Source organism: Pseudonaja textilis, chromosome 5 (assembly GCF_049901715.1).
Source record: "Pseudonaja textilis isolate UNSWEBS1 chromosome 5, rPseTex1.2, whole genome shotgun sequence".
Lineage (NCBI taxonomy): Eukaryota > Metazoa > Chordata > Lepidosauria > Squamata > Elapidae > Pseudonaja > Pseudonaja textilis.
The window spans coordinates 70456578-70472272 of NC_141994.1; the positions used below are offsets into that span (position 1 = coordinate 70456578).

The 15695-nt window shown below is 44.0% G+C and overlaps 1 protein-coding gene across 2 annotated transcripts in view; it reads right to left on the reverse strand.

Moving 5' to 3' along the window:
• The window catches only part of PFKFB3 (6-phosphofructo-2-kinase/fructose-2,6-biphosphatase 3), a 75147-nt gene extending 61929 nt beyond the window's left edge, over positions 1-13218 (reverse strand). For both annotated transcript variants that reach the window (XM_026721581.2, XM_026721580.2), the window contains exon 1: positions 13038-13218. In XM_026721581.2, the coding sequence (XP_026577366.1) occupies positions 13038-13053 (16 nt within the window). In that variant the 5' untranslated portion in view covers positions 13054-13218. The remainder of the gene's footprint in view (positions 1-13037) is intronic.
• Between the last annotated feature and the right edge of the window lie 2477 nt (positions 13219-15695).

The window sequence follows — 15695 nt, forward strand, 5'->3', positions numbered from 1 at the left end:
AGACCATCAGAAGGAGAAGTAGATAGGGCTCCATAAGGCTGAGCATTAGAAAGATTGAGTGCCCAGTTTTGAAATCTTCCTGCAGCTAAAGAGCTTTGATGCTTAAACTGACTTCCTTCCTCTTTATTTCTAAACAATGCAACCACGGAGGGAACATTTTGATTGCTTCTTCCTTCTCCTATTGCGTTTTGAAATAACATTAGAATTGCAGAAGAGTTGCTCATTCCTAGGAAAGCAACTCTATAAGCGGGGAAAACCCTTGCTTAAATCATCAGATATAAACCACCAGCAATCAATTGCCAGATGAGCATAGATTAACACCAAGATTAACAACCAAGAAATAAACCATGCCCCAATTAAGGAACTGTCAAATAAGCTGACAGATTACTTTACTGATTAGCCCTTGGGCCGTGTCAAAGTGCAGCGTTCCACATCCAAATTATGACTAAAATCTGATAAAAGCAATTTAAAATGGAATTGGACAAAATACAACTTCAAATGAAATTGGAATAAAAAATAATAATAATCTATCTATCTATCTATATATAAAAGCGAAATACCACTCACACATCTTCACAAAATCTCCAGAACCGTAAAGCCTACAAAGTTGAAATTTGGCACGTATGTTCCTCTTGGCTTCTAGGTGCTCACTAAGAAAGGATTTTTCAAAATGACCACCACAGCATTAGTATTTCGTAGATTATTATTAACACGCTCTGATGCTAAGATGTTCTACTCCCCCTCACCTGAAAAGAAACCTGTTCCAAATGCAAAACACAAGCGGCGGAGGAGTTTCAGTTTTAGTTTCAGTTTCACAGCAGCCACCCGTCACAGCAGCAAGCTGTGCATAATGTTGGTGTGCATAAGCGCATCAACATGCCTACCATCCCTGTCCTATTGTTTCTTTTATTTTTCTTATATGCACCCATGTATTCATAACTATGTTTTTACTTATACCTATTATCTTGTAAGCAATCGACAAACCAAATAAAATAAAATAAAATAAATAAGCAGCTTTAGTACAGAACAGTTGAGCTAAGCCATGCCCAGGCTCCTTGCTGTCTCCTTGCTCACACAGCAAATACTGCTTCAGTTTCCAAACAGCCCTCAGCTCTCTCACACACTGACAGGATGCTAGCCAGATGAATCCTGATGGATGCTGGTAGGCAGAGGCAGAATTTCTGCCCCCCCCCCCGGTTATTTTCCTCCCCAAAAACTAAGCTTGATCACATAGTTTCATAGCGAAGCACAGGTATCGAGCTAGTTTAATACACAGATAAATAATATAGGCTAAAATCATAGCATATTTGTCACCCCCACAATGTATTCCAATCAGTCCCACATATGCTGATCTCAGCCGATCCATTTTGCTTAAGTACTGTGCCGTGTTAAATGTTGTTTTTAGATTCTGGCTGCACAGAAGATAATTTGTTTTGATATGGGTCATTCATTTAGTTAGTATATAGACCTCTCTCTCATCCTGTCATACAGGCAACAATCAGATAGGATAAATAAAAAGCTAACAGTAAACAGCTCATCCCACAAACCACCAGGATTACTCCCACCGACACAGATAAGGCAAGCCACTGGACTATAAAATGAGAGGAAAGCCCATTCCATACTATCCCTGATGAAGTTACCTAGTTGGATAATGAAACATCTGCAAGAAAACAGACAAGCTCAAGAGAGTATCAAGGAGCCCTCATTTCAACCCTGAGCTACCAATATTCTCTGCTCTTGGCAAAGAACCATCCACCAAGCAAATAAAATATTGGGCATCCAATGATTTAGGGCTGAAGAGAAAGATCCTTGCCACCTGTCTCCATTTATGTTCTTGAGGTTCTCCAATGAACCAAGTCACTCAGTGAACCAATTCACTCAGCCACCAAAGCAACGGACCCCTTCTTGTCATATTCTGAACTCTATTTGACCACTCATGATTATTCCAAAGGAAGTTGCGTTCTGTTAAGACAAAAAAATATGAACCACAGGGACCTTTCTCTTAGAAAAGAGTGACAAATGGTTTTTAGGCAATGAATTTTGGAGGTTTTTTTTTTTTTTTTTTACAATTGACCCAATTCATAAGAAGGAAAAACAAAGCAGACCTCAAGAAACAGCCCTTTCTTAAAATAGATTTCTATTTAATCCAGGAAATGGGCTTCTAAGTTCCCGGTAAGGAAGAATATTATTTTTATTTTCCAAAATTGGTGTGTCTAGATGTTCACACCTCTATAAATACAGTATGTTAAGACTTTTGCTTGAATCTAGAGATACGAGTCAACGTAGTCATCTGGTCGTTAGTACTCTCTCTGAGAGCTCTTGAAGCCACTTGAGGGTTTATCTGTGCTGAATCTGAGTGCAATTGGTTGTGGAATCTTTTTGAACTGCTGCAAAGTTGTAGTTCTAGTTGTAGTTGTTGTTGTAGAACTACAAAGTTCTAGTTGTAGACTAAAGATAAGTGGTATCTCCCCCCCCACACCCCATCTCTTTTGAGAGAAGACTATTCAGTGTTAACATAAATGGCCTCTTTTACCCATCTTTCTTTAGAATTGAAGAAGTTTCTTGGATGAGAAGTGAAATGTTTTCAAAGAAAAGAAAAAACAAGAAAGTTTAGTTGCCTTTTGGAAAAGCAATCAAAACTTGAAGGACTGAGAATCTTCATAGATAAGACTCACTAAAGTTTGTGCCCAATTCTTGGCGACTTCACGGATACATTACAGGTAGTCCTTGACGGACGACCATGATGGAGCCCAACATTTCTGTCGCTAAGAGAGACAGTTGCCAAGTCAACTTTGTCCCAGCTTTACACTTTTTCTCGCCAGCAACCATAAATAGTTTTTAAATGCTAATTGGTTGGGAATAAAGCCTCCTTTTTCTTGTACTACCGGTAGTAGGTTGCTAGAATGGCAACACAAATCTATCCATGGCTGTTAAACTTAAAACCCACTGAATTCACGAGGTTTTTTTTTCTTTTTTAAAAAACATTTTAAAAACATTTTCATTCAGCACTGTTGTTTTTCAACCTGAGGAGCCAGCTGTAGAATTTCAGCCTCAGAAATATTTCCCATCTGGGTGTAAACAGAATAATCGACTTGGAAGGGATCTTAGAGGTCTTCTAGTCCAACCCCCTGCTCAAACAGACCTTTTACTATTCTGGACAAAATGGCTGCCCTGTCTCTTCTTAAAAGCCTCCAGTGTTGGAGCACCCACAATTTCTGAAGGCAAGTTGTTCCGCTGATTAATCGTCCTTACTGTAGGAAGTTTCTCCTGAATATATAGTTTTAGGGGCTCCATCACTGGAAGTTTTAAAGGAACTTTTTGAGGAAAGATGAGACAGCCCCGTTTTGCTCCATTTTATGACCTTTCTTGCCACTGTTGCTAAGTGAATCGCTGCCACTGTTAAGTTAGTAACACAGCTGTTAAGTGAATTTGGCTTCCCCCATTGACTTTGCTTGTCAGAAGGTCGCAAAAGGGGATCCCAGGACACTCCAACTGTCATAAATGTGACCCAATTGTCAAGCATTTGAATTTAAATGGGGGATGCTGCACCGGTCATAAGAGTGGAAAATGGTCATAAGTCTCTTTTTTTTTCAGGGCCATTCTAACTTCGAACAATCTACCAAGAGAATTGTTGTAAGCCGAGGCCTACAGCTTCTACTAAATATAGACAGGGCAGAAAAATACAGGTGTGTGTGTGTGTGTGTGTGTGTGTGTGTGTATGGATGGATAGATAGATAAGATAAGATAGATAGATAAGATAGACAGACAGACAGACAGATAGACTAAAGGCACGAAACTAGGAAGGCAAACCCCCAATCCTGGTTTTGCATGTCCTGAGAATTTAAAATGCACCCCAAAAAATGATAAGAAGCGAGTCTGAAAAATGAGGCCATCCAGACTTAATTTGCACCTGTTGGCTTTTCCAGGGTTACAGAAGACACCCACCCTCCTTCCTGGTTTTTGCAAAACTCCAAGTTCCTTCCTCATCCCAAAATACAGGTCGTCCTCAAGTTACAACCAAAAAGGGAGCCCAATATTTCGGTTATTAAACGAGATGTTTGTTGAGTGAGGTTTGCCCGCATTTTACCACCTGTCTTGCCACCGTTGTTAAGTGAAGTCCCTGCAGTTGAGATCAAGTCCTTCCCTCAAGGCACGAAACTAGGAAGGCAAAGCCCCAATCCTGGTTTTGCATGTCCTGAGAATTTAAAACGCACCTCGGCCCCCGCAACCAAGAAAGATAATGCACAAAGAAGTTGAGTCTGAAAAACGAGGAGAGACTCCATCCAGACTCGATTTGCTAGGACTTTTCCAGGGTTAGAGAAGATTTTGGTTTTTGCACACACACACACACACACACACCCCAAATAATATTTTTTTCCACATGGGGCAATAACAGGTATGGCTTTTTTCAAGCCCGTCTTGTTTAAAACGCGTCCGGAGGGGTGGGGGGAACCCACACTGCCGAGGCTTGTGTGTACACAAGTTTTGGAGTACTGGACGTGCCGTTCCGGGAAGCGATCCTCTGGCCAGTTGATGAAATAGATTTATTACCAGTTTATGAAACGAATTTATTGCACGCGCAGCGATCCAAAGCCCCCCATCCCCTGCACCCTTTGCAACCCGCTTGATCCCAAGTCCGCAAACGCGAAGCAAGGATTTTCGACCGACCGGGGAGTGGTTAAACACACACAGACACACACACCAGACAGACACGCAGACAAACAGCCGGCAGCTGCAAATAAACTCTCTCCCTCTCTCTTTCTCCTTTCGCAAAAAATATGTTTTGCTCTCTGCAGCGGTCCACGCCCCGCGCTCGGCTTGTTTATCAGCTCCGCGTTTGTTCCTCAGGCTTCTCGGGGCAAAACAACCACCCTCCGGCACGGAGCAGACACGCGAACGGGTTCTCCGGGACACGCAAAAGCACGTGCTCGGGCCATGCAGCAGACGCGTGCAAGGTCCCTTGGCAGGGCACCACCACTAACGGCGGCGAGTGGAAGAGCATTCCCGCCCATCTACGGGAGGCGGGGAATCCGGATCGCTCTCTCTCTCTCTTTCTCTCTCCAAACAAATCCGCGTTTGAAAGGGCTTGGGGAGAGGGTTGCATTTGAGGGAGGGGGTGGCATGTCCCCTCCTCAGGTTTGCACGCTGCGGGGTGGGGGGAGGAGGAAGGAGAACTATCCCCGCTATCCTATCGGAGCTGAAGAAGCTTCTGGGATGAGAAGCGAAATGTCTTCAAAAGAAAAAAAAATTAAAAAGTCCAGTTGCCTCCTGAAAAAAAAGCACCTTTGGGGAGAATCCTGACCTGGGATGACTGAGAATCTTTACAGACTTTTAGCTGTACAATTTGGGATGGACACCCTTGGAATGGTGCGGGAGGAGGAATGGATTTCCCAGAGGAAAAAATGCAAACTACAGGAACCCTTTGCACTACTCAGGTGACCCTGAGGACACAGATAAACCTCCAAGGTTTTGTTTTGTTTTGTTTTTTAAAAAATTAGATAATCAGAGTTGGAAAGGACCTTCTAGGTCATCTACTCCAGCCCCCTACATCATTTCTGACAGATGGGAGTCCAATCTCTTCTTGAAAGTCTCCAGTGATGAAGCTCCCACAACTTCCAAGGGCAACTTCTGTTCCATGGGTTGATTGTTCTCACTGTCAGAAAGTTTCTCCTTATTTCCAGGTTGAATCTCTCCTTGTTCAGTTTCCATCCATTATTCCTTGTCAGGCCTGCAGGCGCTTTAGAAAATTGCTTGACCCCTTCCTCCTTTCTGTGGCAGCCCCTCAAATATTGGAAGACCGCTATCCTGTCTCCACTGGTCCTTCTCTTCACTAGACTAGAAGTGCTTCGAGGACCCCTCTAAAGGTAAAGGTTCCCCTTGCACATACGTGCTAGTCGTTTCCGTCTCTAGGGTGCTCATCTCTGTTACAAAGCCACAGATGTCTCTGTGGTCATATGGCTGGCATGACTAAACGCTGAAGGCGCACGGAACACTGTGACCTGCCCACCAAACTTGCATGTTGACATGCTTTCAAACTGTTAGGTTGGCAGAAGCTGGGCCCAGTGACGGGAGCTCACTCCATTACAGGGTGCTAGGGATTCGAACCGCCAAACTGCCGACCTTTCTGATCAACAAGCTCAGGGTCTTAGCCTCTGAGCCACCGCGTCCCTCGAGGACCCTCTAAAAGGATGCAAATGACCAGCTATCTGCAAGGAGTATAAACCCTTCCGTTCTCTACCATCCAGTCAGAGCTGAAGAAGCTTCTTGGGTGCTTGCAGATGCGCGGATTTCATCTCACAAAATCGCCTCCGGCCGCATTGCAAAAGTCCACGCCTCTGCCAAGTGCTGCAAAATCCTGCAGATCTCGGCTGCCATCTGACAGTGGCCACGAGAGGGCAGCACTCTGGTTTCTCCTTTGCCACCCCCTAGTGGCAGCCTGCCATGCCAGCTAACAGATTCTTTTCCTTGCACAGCTGTTTATTTGATTTGCAAAAATACTGTACAGGGACTGTGTCATTCAGGGGAAAGGGTGCCCGGGCTCAAATGGCAGCAGCAGGTGAGTTCGTAGTTATGATAAGCGTCTGCGAGGCAGTACTCGGTGTTAATTTTAAATATAGCTGCAAATGAACAACCCGTCATATGGCCAACTGACCTAACTGGCAGGCAAGACATTTATAAGCTAAGGAGAATGGGAACTAGAAAATCCTGATGATGACGATACTTAGTTCTGGTAACATGATGTTCAGAAACTAAATTGAAACTAGCTTGGAGTGCAAAAAGATCTTGGTGTTTTCCATTCTTCCAGCCCTTGCAACAGGTGGCATGAGCTGGGCGTTTGAGGTTTAGTGTTACTTTTTTTTTTTAAACAAGTTTTATTTCAGTTTTCCACATTTTAAAAACGTCTCTTTTTAGTGAACAGCATGATTACAGATTTCCACATTTACATACAAATATGACCATAGTTACATATTCAATTTTTATATTCAACTTTTTTTATCTTAATGCTTTTATACATTTTCTATTTTATTATATTGTTCCAAATGCTTGCCTCTTATTTAATTCACCAGTATTCCCAGTAGCGTTATCTTTAAAGTTGCTTTAATAAGCTTTAATTTTTATTTGCCTGGGTTTTTTCCCCCCAGAGGTGTTTAACCGTAGCTTTGCATTTGCTTGTTTTTAAGGAAAATAAAAGAAGAACACCAGTGGTGTCTCAGTGGCTAAGATGCTGAGTTGGTCAATCAGAAAGGCCGGCAGTTTGGCGGTTCGAATCCCTACGCTGTGTAACAGTGAGCTCCTGTTCCTTGTCCCAGCTTCTGCCAACCTAGCAATTCGAAAATATGTAAAAATGCAAGTAGAAAAATAGGGACCACTTTGGTGGGAAGGTAACAGTGTTCCATGCGCCTTCGGCGTTTAGTCATGCCGGCCACATGACCACGGAGACGTCTTCAGACAGCGCTGGCTCTTCGACTTTGTAACGGAGCTGAGCACCCAGCACCCAGTGGTGGGATTCAAATAATTCAACAACCGATTCTCCGCCTTAACGGTTTCTTCCAACAACCAGTTCACCAAACTGCTCAGAAAGTTAACAACCGGTCCTACCAAACTGGTGCGAACTGGCTGAATCCCACCACTGGTCTCAACCTTGGTCACTTTAAGATCTTGTGGACTTCAACTGCTAAAATTCCCCAGCCAAACTTTCAGAATTCTGGAAGACGGAAGTCCACGTATCTTAAAAGTTAACTTAGGTTGAGTCACATTTCAGAAACGAATTATTCTGCACCGTGGGGAGTTTTGCCCCATTTTACGAGCTTTTCTGCAACCGTTGTTAAGTGAGTCACGGCAGTTGAATTAGTAACATGGTGGTCAAGTGAATGTGGCTTCCCCATTGACTTTGCTTATCGGAGATTGCCCAAGCGTGGCACAGTGTGAGGATGCTGCAATGGTCATTAAGTGTGAAAAATGGTCATAAGTCGCCTCCTGCGCTGTTGTAACTTGGAAGGGTCACTAAACAAACAGTTGTAAGTCCAGGAGCACCTGTCCAGGTAGTCCTCAACATACATCCACAATTGAGCCCACAATTTATGTTGTTAAGGGGAACATCTGATAAGCCAGTTTCTCCAGTTGTATGACTTTTCTTGCCGCCTTTATTAAGTGAGCCTCTGCCATCGTTAAATGAGTAACATGGTTATTAAGTGAATCTGGCTCCCCCGCATTAATTTTGTGGGTCAGAAGGTCGCAAAAACGACTCCTGAACACTGAAACCGCCATAAATGTGAGTCAGTTGTCGTCACGCATCTGGATGTAAATCCCGTGACCACGGGGATGCTGTGGTGGGCGTTAAGTGTGAAAAACGCGGTCGCAAGTCGCTCCTCTCTGTGCCGTGGTAACTTTGAACGGTCGGAACTTTGAAGGGTCCCTAAAGAAACGGTTGTAAGTCCAGGAGCACCTGCATGGTGAGAAGGGAGAAAGGAAACTCCCTTTTCGTAATCTGTGTGGGCGAGTGAGGAGAAGGAGGAGACCCACGTCCATGTGCCCGTCCAACATTATTAGCACATACCAAAAGAATGTATTTGTCAACATTACAGGGGACGTGTCTGAGCAGGGAAACCCAGCCAGCATGAGTCAAGCGATGGGGAATATAAAGAAAATTCCCACAACGGGTCTTCTGATTAGCTATTGCACCCAAAAACAAAAAACAAAACAAAACAAACGGTGAGTGTGTGCGGGAGAAAGAGAGGTTGTATGTGACAGGAAAACAGCGAGCAACAAAAACTTTTCTACCCCCCCCCGCATTGTTTTAGAAGAAAGGTTTTCCAAATTGGGACAGACCAGGGATGGGCTTCAAATAATTTAGCAATTCTGCCTGGTTGCTGAGTGGGCGGGGCCTACTCAGCCTCCTGCACCATCCTGGGAGTGAAAATGGCCTGTGGAGGGCCCGTTTTCCATCTCCCCGGGCTCCGGAGGCTCTGTGGAGGCCGGAAATAGGCCCCTGGTTGGCCTTCCCAAGCCTCTGAGAGGCCCGTTTTCCACCTCCCCAAGCTCCACATGCCACCTGCACTTACTTGGGATCCAAAACAGGCCATGTGGGGACTCCTGGGAGGGGCAGGGCAGGGCCAGCCAGTCGTCAGAACTACTGTTTTGCCGAACCAGATGTAAAATTAACATCCAGTTTGCGTGAATCGGCTGAATCCCCCCACCCCGGGACAGACCCTTTAAACACACTGATGATGTAACCTAGTTTGGTAATGAAACGTCTGCAAGAAAACTATCAAGCTCAGAGAGTACCAAGGACACTACGCCTTTTGAATCCTCTTTGTCTAACGATCCAATGATGTCCTCCAGCAGGGGAAAGAGAGATATCAACTTATTTTACTTTAAGGAAGAGAAAACCAGAAGTCTGAACTGACCCCAAGTGATGGGAGAAAAGCTCAGGTATGAAAGTGAGCCTCCAGGTTTTAAAAGTAAAGTAAAAATAAAGAACCATTTCCCTAAAACCAGGGAATTATACAGAAGAAAATCCATCTAGATCAGAAGTGGACAACTATGACCCCTTTTTAAGCTATGGACTTTCAACTCCCAGAATTCCTGAGCCATGGCAAAAAAAAAAGGTATAACTCACTTAACAACCAACTTGCTTAGTAACAGAAATTCCATTCTCCAAATGCGGTCGTACATTAAGGAGTAATGTAAGTACATTAATTGCAGCTGGTATTTCTCAGGGAAATGTAATACCATTTTGCCATGAAAGCCTGACTTTCAGCTAACCTGTAATTAAATTAATTTTTAAAATTTTGTTTCGAACAGCAAGAGCGAGAACCAAATGCAGAACGAATTTGGGGCGTGGACATGTCGCTTCCTGTTATGGTTTCATAAGCACTGAAAGCAAAAACAAGGAAAAAAAACTTACATTTGTGCAAATAAACACTCCTTTTTATTTCCCTGCTAAAGATAAACTGCAGAGGCTGAAAAAGATCTTTAAGTAAGTTCACCAGGGATTAAAAAACATTATACTACTCCAAGAGTCTTCAAACTTGGCAAGTTTAAGACTTGTGGACTTCAACTCCCAGAATTCCTGAGGAGGAATTCTGGGAGTTGAAGTCCGCAAGTCTTAAAGTTGCCTGCCTGAGGAATTCTGGGAGTTTGAAGTCCACAAGTCTTAAACTTGCCAAGTTTGTGGCTTTAGTTACAACTGGACTGAAAAAAGTGACTTACGACCGTTTTTCACATGTACGTCCTTTGCAGCATTCCCATGGACACATAATCAAAATTCAGACCCTCAGCAACTCATAGTTAACGGTTGCAGAGTCCCAGGTCACATGATCCGCTTTTGCAACCTTCTGACAAAGCACTAAGGTCAGGCGGAATCCAGATTTGCTTTAACAAGCCTGTTGCTAACTGAATTGAGGCCCTGAACAACGGTGGCAAGAAAAGTCGTAAAACGGGACAAACTCACTTAATCAAGGTTTTTTCACTTAGCAACGTAAATTTGGGGCTCAGTGGCTGGGTGTCACTTGAGGACTACCTGCATTTGACAAAATGGGCCTCCCTGCATTTAGAAATCGTTTTAACAGACAACAGATAATCAAAGCTGGAAGGGACCTTGTAAGTCATCTAGTCCAACCTCCCATCCAAGTGGGATGCTACACCATTTCTGACAGATGGGAGTCCAGTCTCTTCTTGAAAGCTTCCAGTGATGAAGTACCCACAACTTCTGAAGGCAACTTCTGTTCCATTGGTTGATTGTTCTCACTATCAGAAAGTTTCTGCTTATTTCCAGGTTGAATCTCTCTGTTGAGGTAATTCCTCGTTAGGAGAATAAGCGCATACAGGGAGACGTATTGAGAGAAGTGTTTGAATAATACACACACAGCACACAGATACACTGTACAGTAAATGTAGGTTTTTACTTCCCAAACCGTTTAAGCAAAGTTCAAACAAGCAGTCCAAAGTCATTCACAGGTAAAATCAGTCAGTTTTCAGTCCAGGGATAACCCAATAACAAAGTCCAGTATCAAAAACAGTTCAGTAACAGACTTACATCAAATCCAAGAATAGCAGTCAATTAGGAGGAACGGCAATACTCTCCAACAGAAGGAAACAGAGACTCACTGAGACACATTCTCTTCTGAGACTAAGATTAAGACAACCCAGGTTTTTGGCTCCATCTTATGACCATTTGAGAAACCACACCCAATTACAGCTTCTTTTTTTTGCATTTTCTTAAAGATACAGTATTAAAATGTCTATCCTGGTTTATATATTTCCTACCCAAATACCTGTTAGGTGACTTACATTCACCGACCCTCCTTGGTCGGTTTCCACCCATTGCTTCTTCTCTGGCCTTCAGGTGCTTTAGAAAATAGTTTGACCCCCTTCCTCCTCTCTGTGGCAGCCCCTCAAATATTAGAAGACTGCTCTCCTGTCTCCCCTGGTCCTTCTCTTCACTAGACTAGCCAGGCCCGGTTCCTGCAACCGTTCATTGTATGTTTTAGTCTCCAGTCCCCTAATCATCCTGGTTGCTCTTCTCTGTACTTTTTCTAGAGTCTCAACATCTTTTATAATATCGCAGCTAGATTTACAAATCTAGCCACGATAAAAAAATATAATGATTGGATAGGAAAATGAAAGAAAAAGAAAGAAAAAAGCAAAAAAAGAGAAGAGAATAGAATAGCTTTATTGTCACTTTGAATGTACACTAATCGGCATACATTAAAATGAAATTACGTTGCATACAGCTCCACCTCTAGTATAAACATAAACACAAGATAAATAAATACAAAATTATGCACGTACCCACGTATATTATATGACACAGAAAAACAACACAGTCTCGTTCGGATATATGCATGTACATGGTGAGAGAAATGAATCTTGGGAGTTTACCAGGCAGATGGCACAAGGAACAAAGTGTTACATAATCAGGTAGTCCTGGTAGAAATACTTGGAAACTTCCAGAGGGAAGTAACAAAAACAGACCGTGAAGTGGGTGTGTGGGGTCTCTAACAAGGCTTTGAGCTCTAAGCACCTAGCACTTATAAGCAGTATCCTGCGTGACAGGAAGAGAGCTTCCTATAATGTTCTCTGCTGTCCTTACCACTCTCTGAATGGACTTTCTATCTGAGGCACTGAGGGTGGGGTGGGGGAAGAGAGACAGAAAAATAAAAAGAAAGGAAGAGAGGGAGAGAGAGGAAGGGAGACAGAAAAAGGAGAGAGAGAAAGAAAGGAAAGAAGAGAGAAAAAGAGAAAAAGAAGAGGAAGGAAGAGAAAGAGGAAGGAAGAGAGAGAGACAGATAGAGAAAAAGGAAGGAAGAGAGAAAGAGAAAAAAAGAAAAGAGGAAGGAAGAGAAAAAGAGGAAGGAAGAGAGACAGAGAGAGAAAGGAAGGAAGAGACAAAAAGAGGAAGAAGAGAGAAAAAGAAGAGGAAGGAAGAGGAAGGAAGAGAGACAGAGATAGAGAAAAAGGAGGAAAAGAGAAAGAAAAAGGAAAGAGAAAAAGAAAGAAAAGAGGAAGGAAGAGAAAGAGGAAGGAAGAGAGAGACAGAGAGGAAAAAGGAGGAAGAAAAAGGAAGAAAGAAGAAGGAAGGAAGAGAGAAAGAAAAAGAAAAGAGGGAGGAAGAGAGAAAAAGAGGTGGAGGGAGAAAGGGAGAGAAAGAAAGGAAGAGCGAGAACGATGAGAGAGACCGAGAAAAAGAAGGAATAGAAAGGAAGAAAAGTGTCTGTGCGTGCGTGCGTGTGTGTGTGTGTGTGTGTTACAGGTCACGGCAGCCTTGTCTTGTTTTGGTTTTAAAGAAGAGGAAGGAACTTTCTCTTTCGCTTCAGAGAAAATGGTCAGCTTTCCCCACTGCCCGCCCCGCAGCTCCAAATCCAAAGTGACACCGCGCAAAAAGGAAGGAAGTCAATTCCGCGCACGAAGTGAAGCCGCTTTTTAACAGTTTCGGGACCGAAGAGTGAAGAAGTCAAAAGCCCCCCGCCCCCAGTCCGCCTCCTTGCCAACCCGAGCAGCCTCTTCCCCCCCCACCGCCCAGGTGAGAGCCTTACCTTTCCGGAAAGGCATGGCTGAAGCGGTCGCGCGTGGAACCCCACCGGTGTTTTGCCTTCGGGGGTGGGGGAGGGAACGCCGCTGGAATCCGGGCCGGCCGCTCCCTTTCTTGCGCAACCCGCCTAGAAAGGAACCGGAGCGCCGGGAAGGAAATCGACGAATTTAGTCAATTCTTTCTGTCGGCGCGTCACCGCTTTGGATCGCGGCGAGAGCGCGCGCGGATTTGCGGCCCCGCCCAGGAGCTCGCAGGCTCGGGTACCTTTTCCTCTTTTCCCTGCCTGGCTTTCTGCGCGCCAGGCAGAGATGCTGCAGGTAGAGCTTTCTGCGCGCCAGGGGTGGGGGGGTGACACGCAGAGGAGCCTGACCCTCGTGGGATGGAGGAGAAGAAGAAACGCAACGCAAAAGTAATAGAAAGTAAGCAAGGTGGTACCAATAGTAACGAGTGCAATCCTCGGGTGCAATCCTAAAGAAATTAGAGCATCCCTTGGAACCGATCAAGGAGAGATTCGACCTGGAAATAAGGAGAATTTTTCTGACAGTGAAAACAATCAACCCACGGAACAGAAGCTGACTTCAGAAGTTGTGGGAGCTTCATCCCTGGAGGCTTTCAAGAAGAGACTGGACTGCCATCTGTCAGAACTGCTATAGGTCTCCTGCTTGGGTGGTGGGGTTGGACTAGATGACCTCCAAGGTGCCTTCCAACTCTTGTTATTCTATATTCAGTGGGATAGCTTGCCTTCAGGAGTTGTGGGAGCTTCACCCCTGGAGGCTTTCAAGAAGAGACTGGACTGCCATCTGTCAGAACTGCTATAGGTCTCCTTCTTGGTTGGGGGGAGTGGGGGTTGGACTAGATGACCTCCAAGGTGCCTTCCAACTCTTGTTATTCTATATTCAATGGGACAGCTTGCCTTCAGGAGTTGGGGGAGCTTCATCCCTGGAGGCTTTCAAGAAGAGACTGGACTACCATCTTTCAGCAATGGGCATGGGGTGTTGACAATTTCACCATTAGTCAATTGCAAACGGCAGGTTTACTAGAACGGGTTTACGTCTGGTGACTGATCTGTAATACCAGCAAACAGCCATACCTGACTATTCCAGGTCCTTGGGAAGGGCTCCATAGATGGAGACAAGGGGGGGGTGTCTTTAGGGGTGCCTTTAGATGGCTACCTCATTGGAGATGGGAAACCAGCTGTGAAATTCCTATTTGGGTCAAGCTGGTGGCTGGATTCACACCCTGCGCTCATCGGTCTTTCTCAAACTTGGTTAGCTTTTATATGAATGGATTTCAACTCCCAAAATTCCCTCAGCCAGCCCATCTTGAAGTTGCCTGGTTTGGGGGAAAAAAAGTTGCACTATGGGAAAAGGATGGGAGGAAGTTTGCGATGCGGTGTTTTTTTTGCAGTTTGGAATTATAAATTGTTAGTTTGCTTGAGGCACTATGCCGCTACCCAATTGTGTAAGCTGAACAATGGCTTTCCTAGTGGTCTCCCATCCAAGTACTAACCCATACATTCTGAGATGAAGTAGCATACTGTTTTACTCCAGCACAGAGCATTTCCCCATCTCAGCAATTTGGGTGGACTTCAAGTCCCAGAATTCCCCAGCCAGCGTGAGGAATTCTGGGAGTTGAAGTCCACACCCATCTTTAAAGTTTCCAAATTTGAGAAGCATTGCTCTCCTAAACTAATGTGAAATAATTTCTTCTCAAGACATTTCCTTCCAAGCAAACATGGTTTGGATTTTTTTTTTTTAATCCTGCCGTAAAAAGCTTGATTGTGATGTTTTTTTTTTAAAAAAATGATTTTTAGGCAGAGTAAAAGGTTTTGCTTTGATTCTGCTTGGCTTAAAATCATCCAGGATTTGATTTCTTGTGCTCGATAAACGGGTTAAGATTTTCTATTCTTCCAACAATCTTTTGAGATTGTCATCCTTTACCACCAACATGCATTAACACACCACACACGTAATCACAATCTTAGCTTATCCTATTATGCAAAGCTAGTGTGAGTTATTGACAAGGGATAATAGCAATTCCGACCATTGAAAAAATAAAGCATGAATCAAATAACCATGGGCTTGTATGCTATAAAAACCACCAGACATTTATGCCAGTGTGGGAAGTCATGTGGGGTTGAGGCAACATGCTTGGTGAGTAAAATAATGGTAATTTACTCAATTGACTCTCGTTTTCTGGATCTGCAGAATATAGGGTGCAATTAATCAACCACAGAAGCTGGCTTGCTTTGCAAACCCAGGTTGCAAATTTGATTGACTACCTTGTGGCTGACTTAACTGTGGGAATAGCACTAAGCTAGTCACAGAACAAAAAAATTTTTCCCTAAAGTTTGAACAAGAATTTCCTGAAGAGTTCAACAAAAGACAGAATCTTCTTTTATCACCAGAGATATGTTTCTTGTTGAGTGGTGTGCTAACCTAGAGGCGGAACTCTTGCCTCACAATCAGGCTATGAATTCGATCCTAGGTAGAGGCAGATATATATCCCTTTCTCTCTGGGCATGTTGAGATTATAGCTGTTGAATATATAGCTCTGCACTGGCAACAGGAAGGGCATCCGGCCAGTAAACACATTTAGTTGCGCACTCTACCCCGCAAGGGACTATGGGGTCATTAAGAAACAATGATTTGTCTCTTGTTGG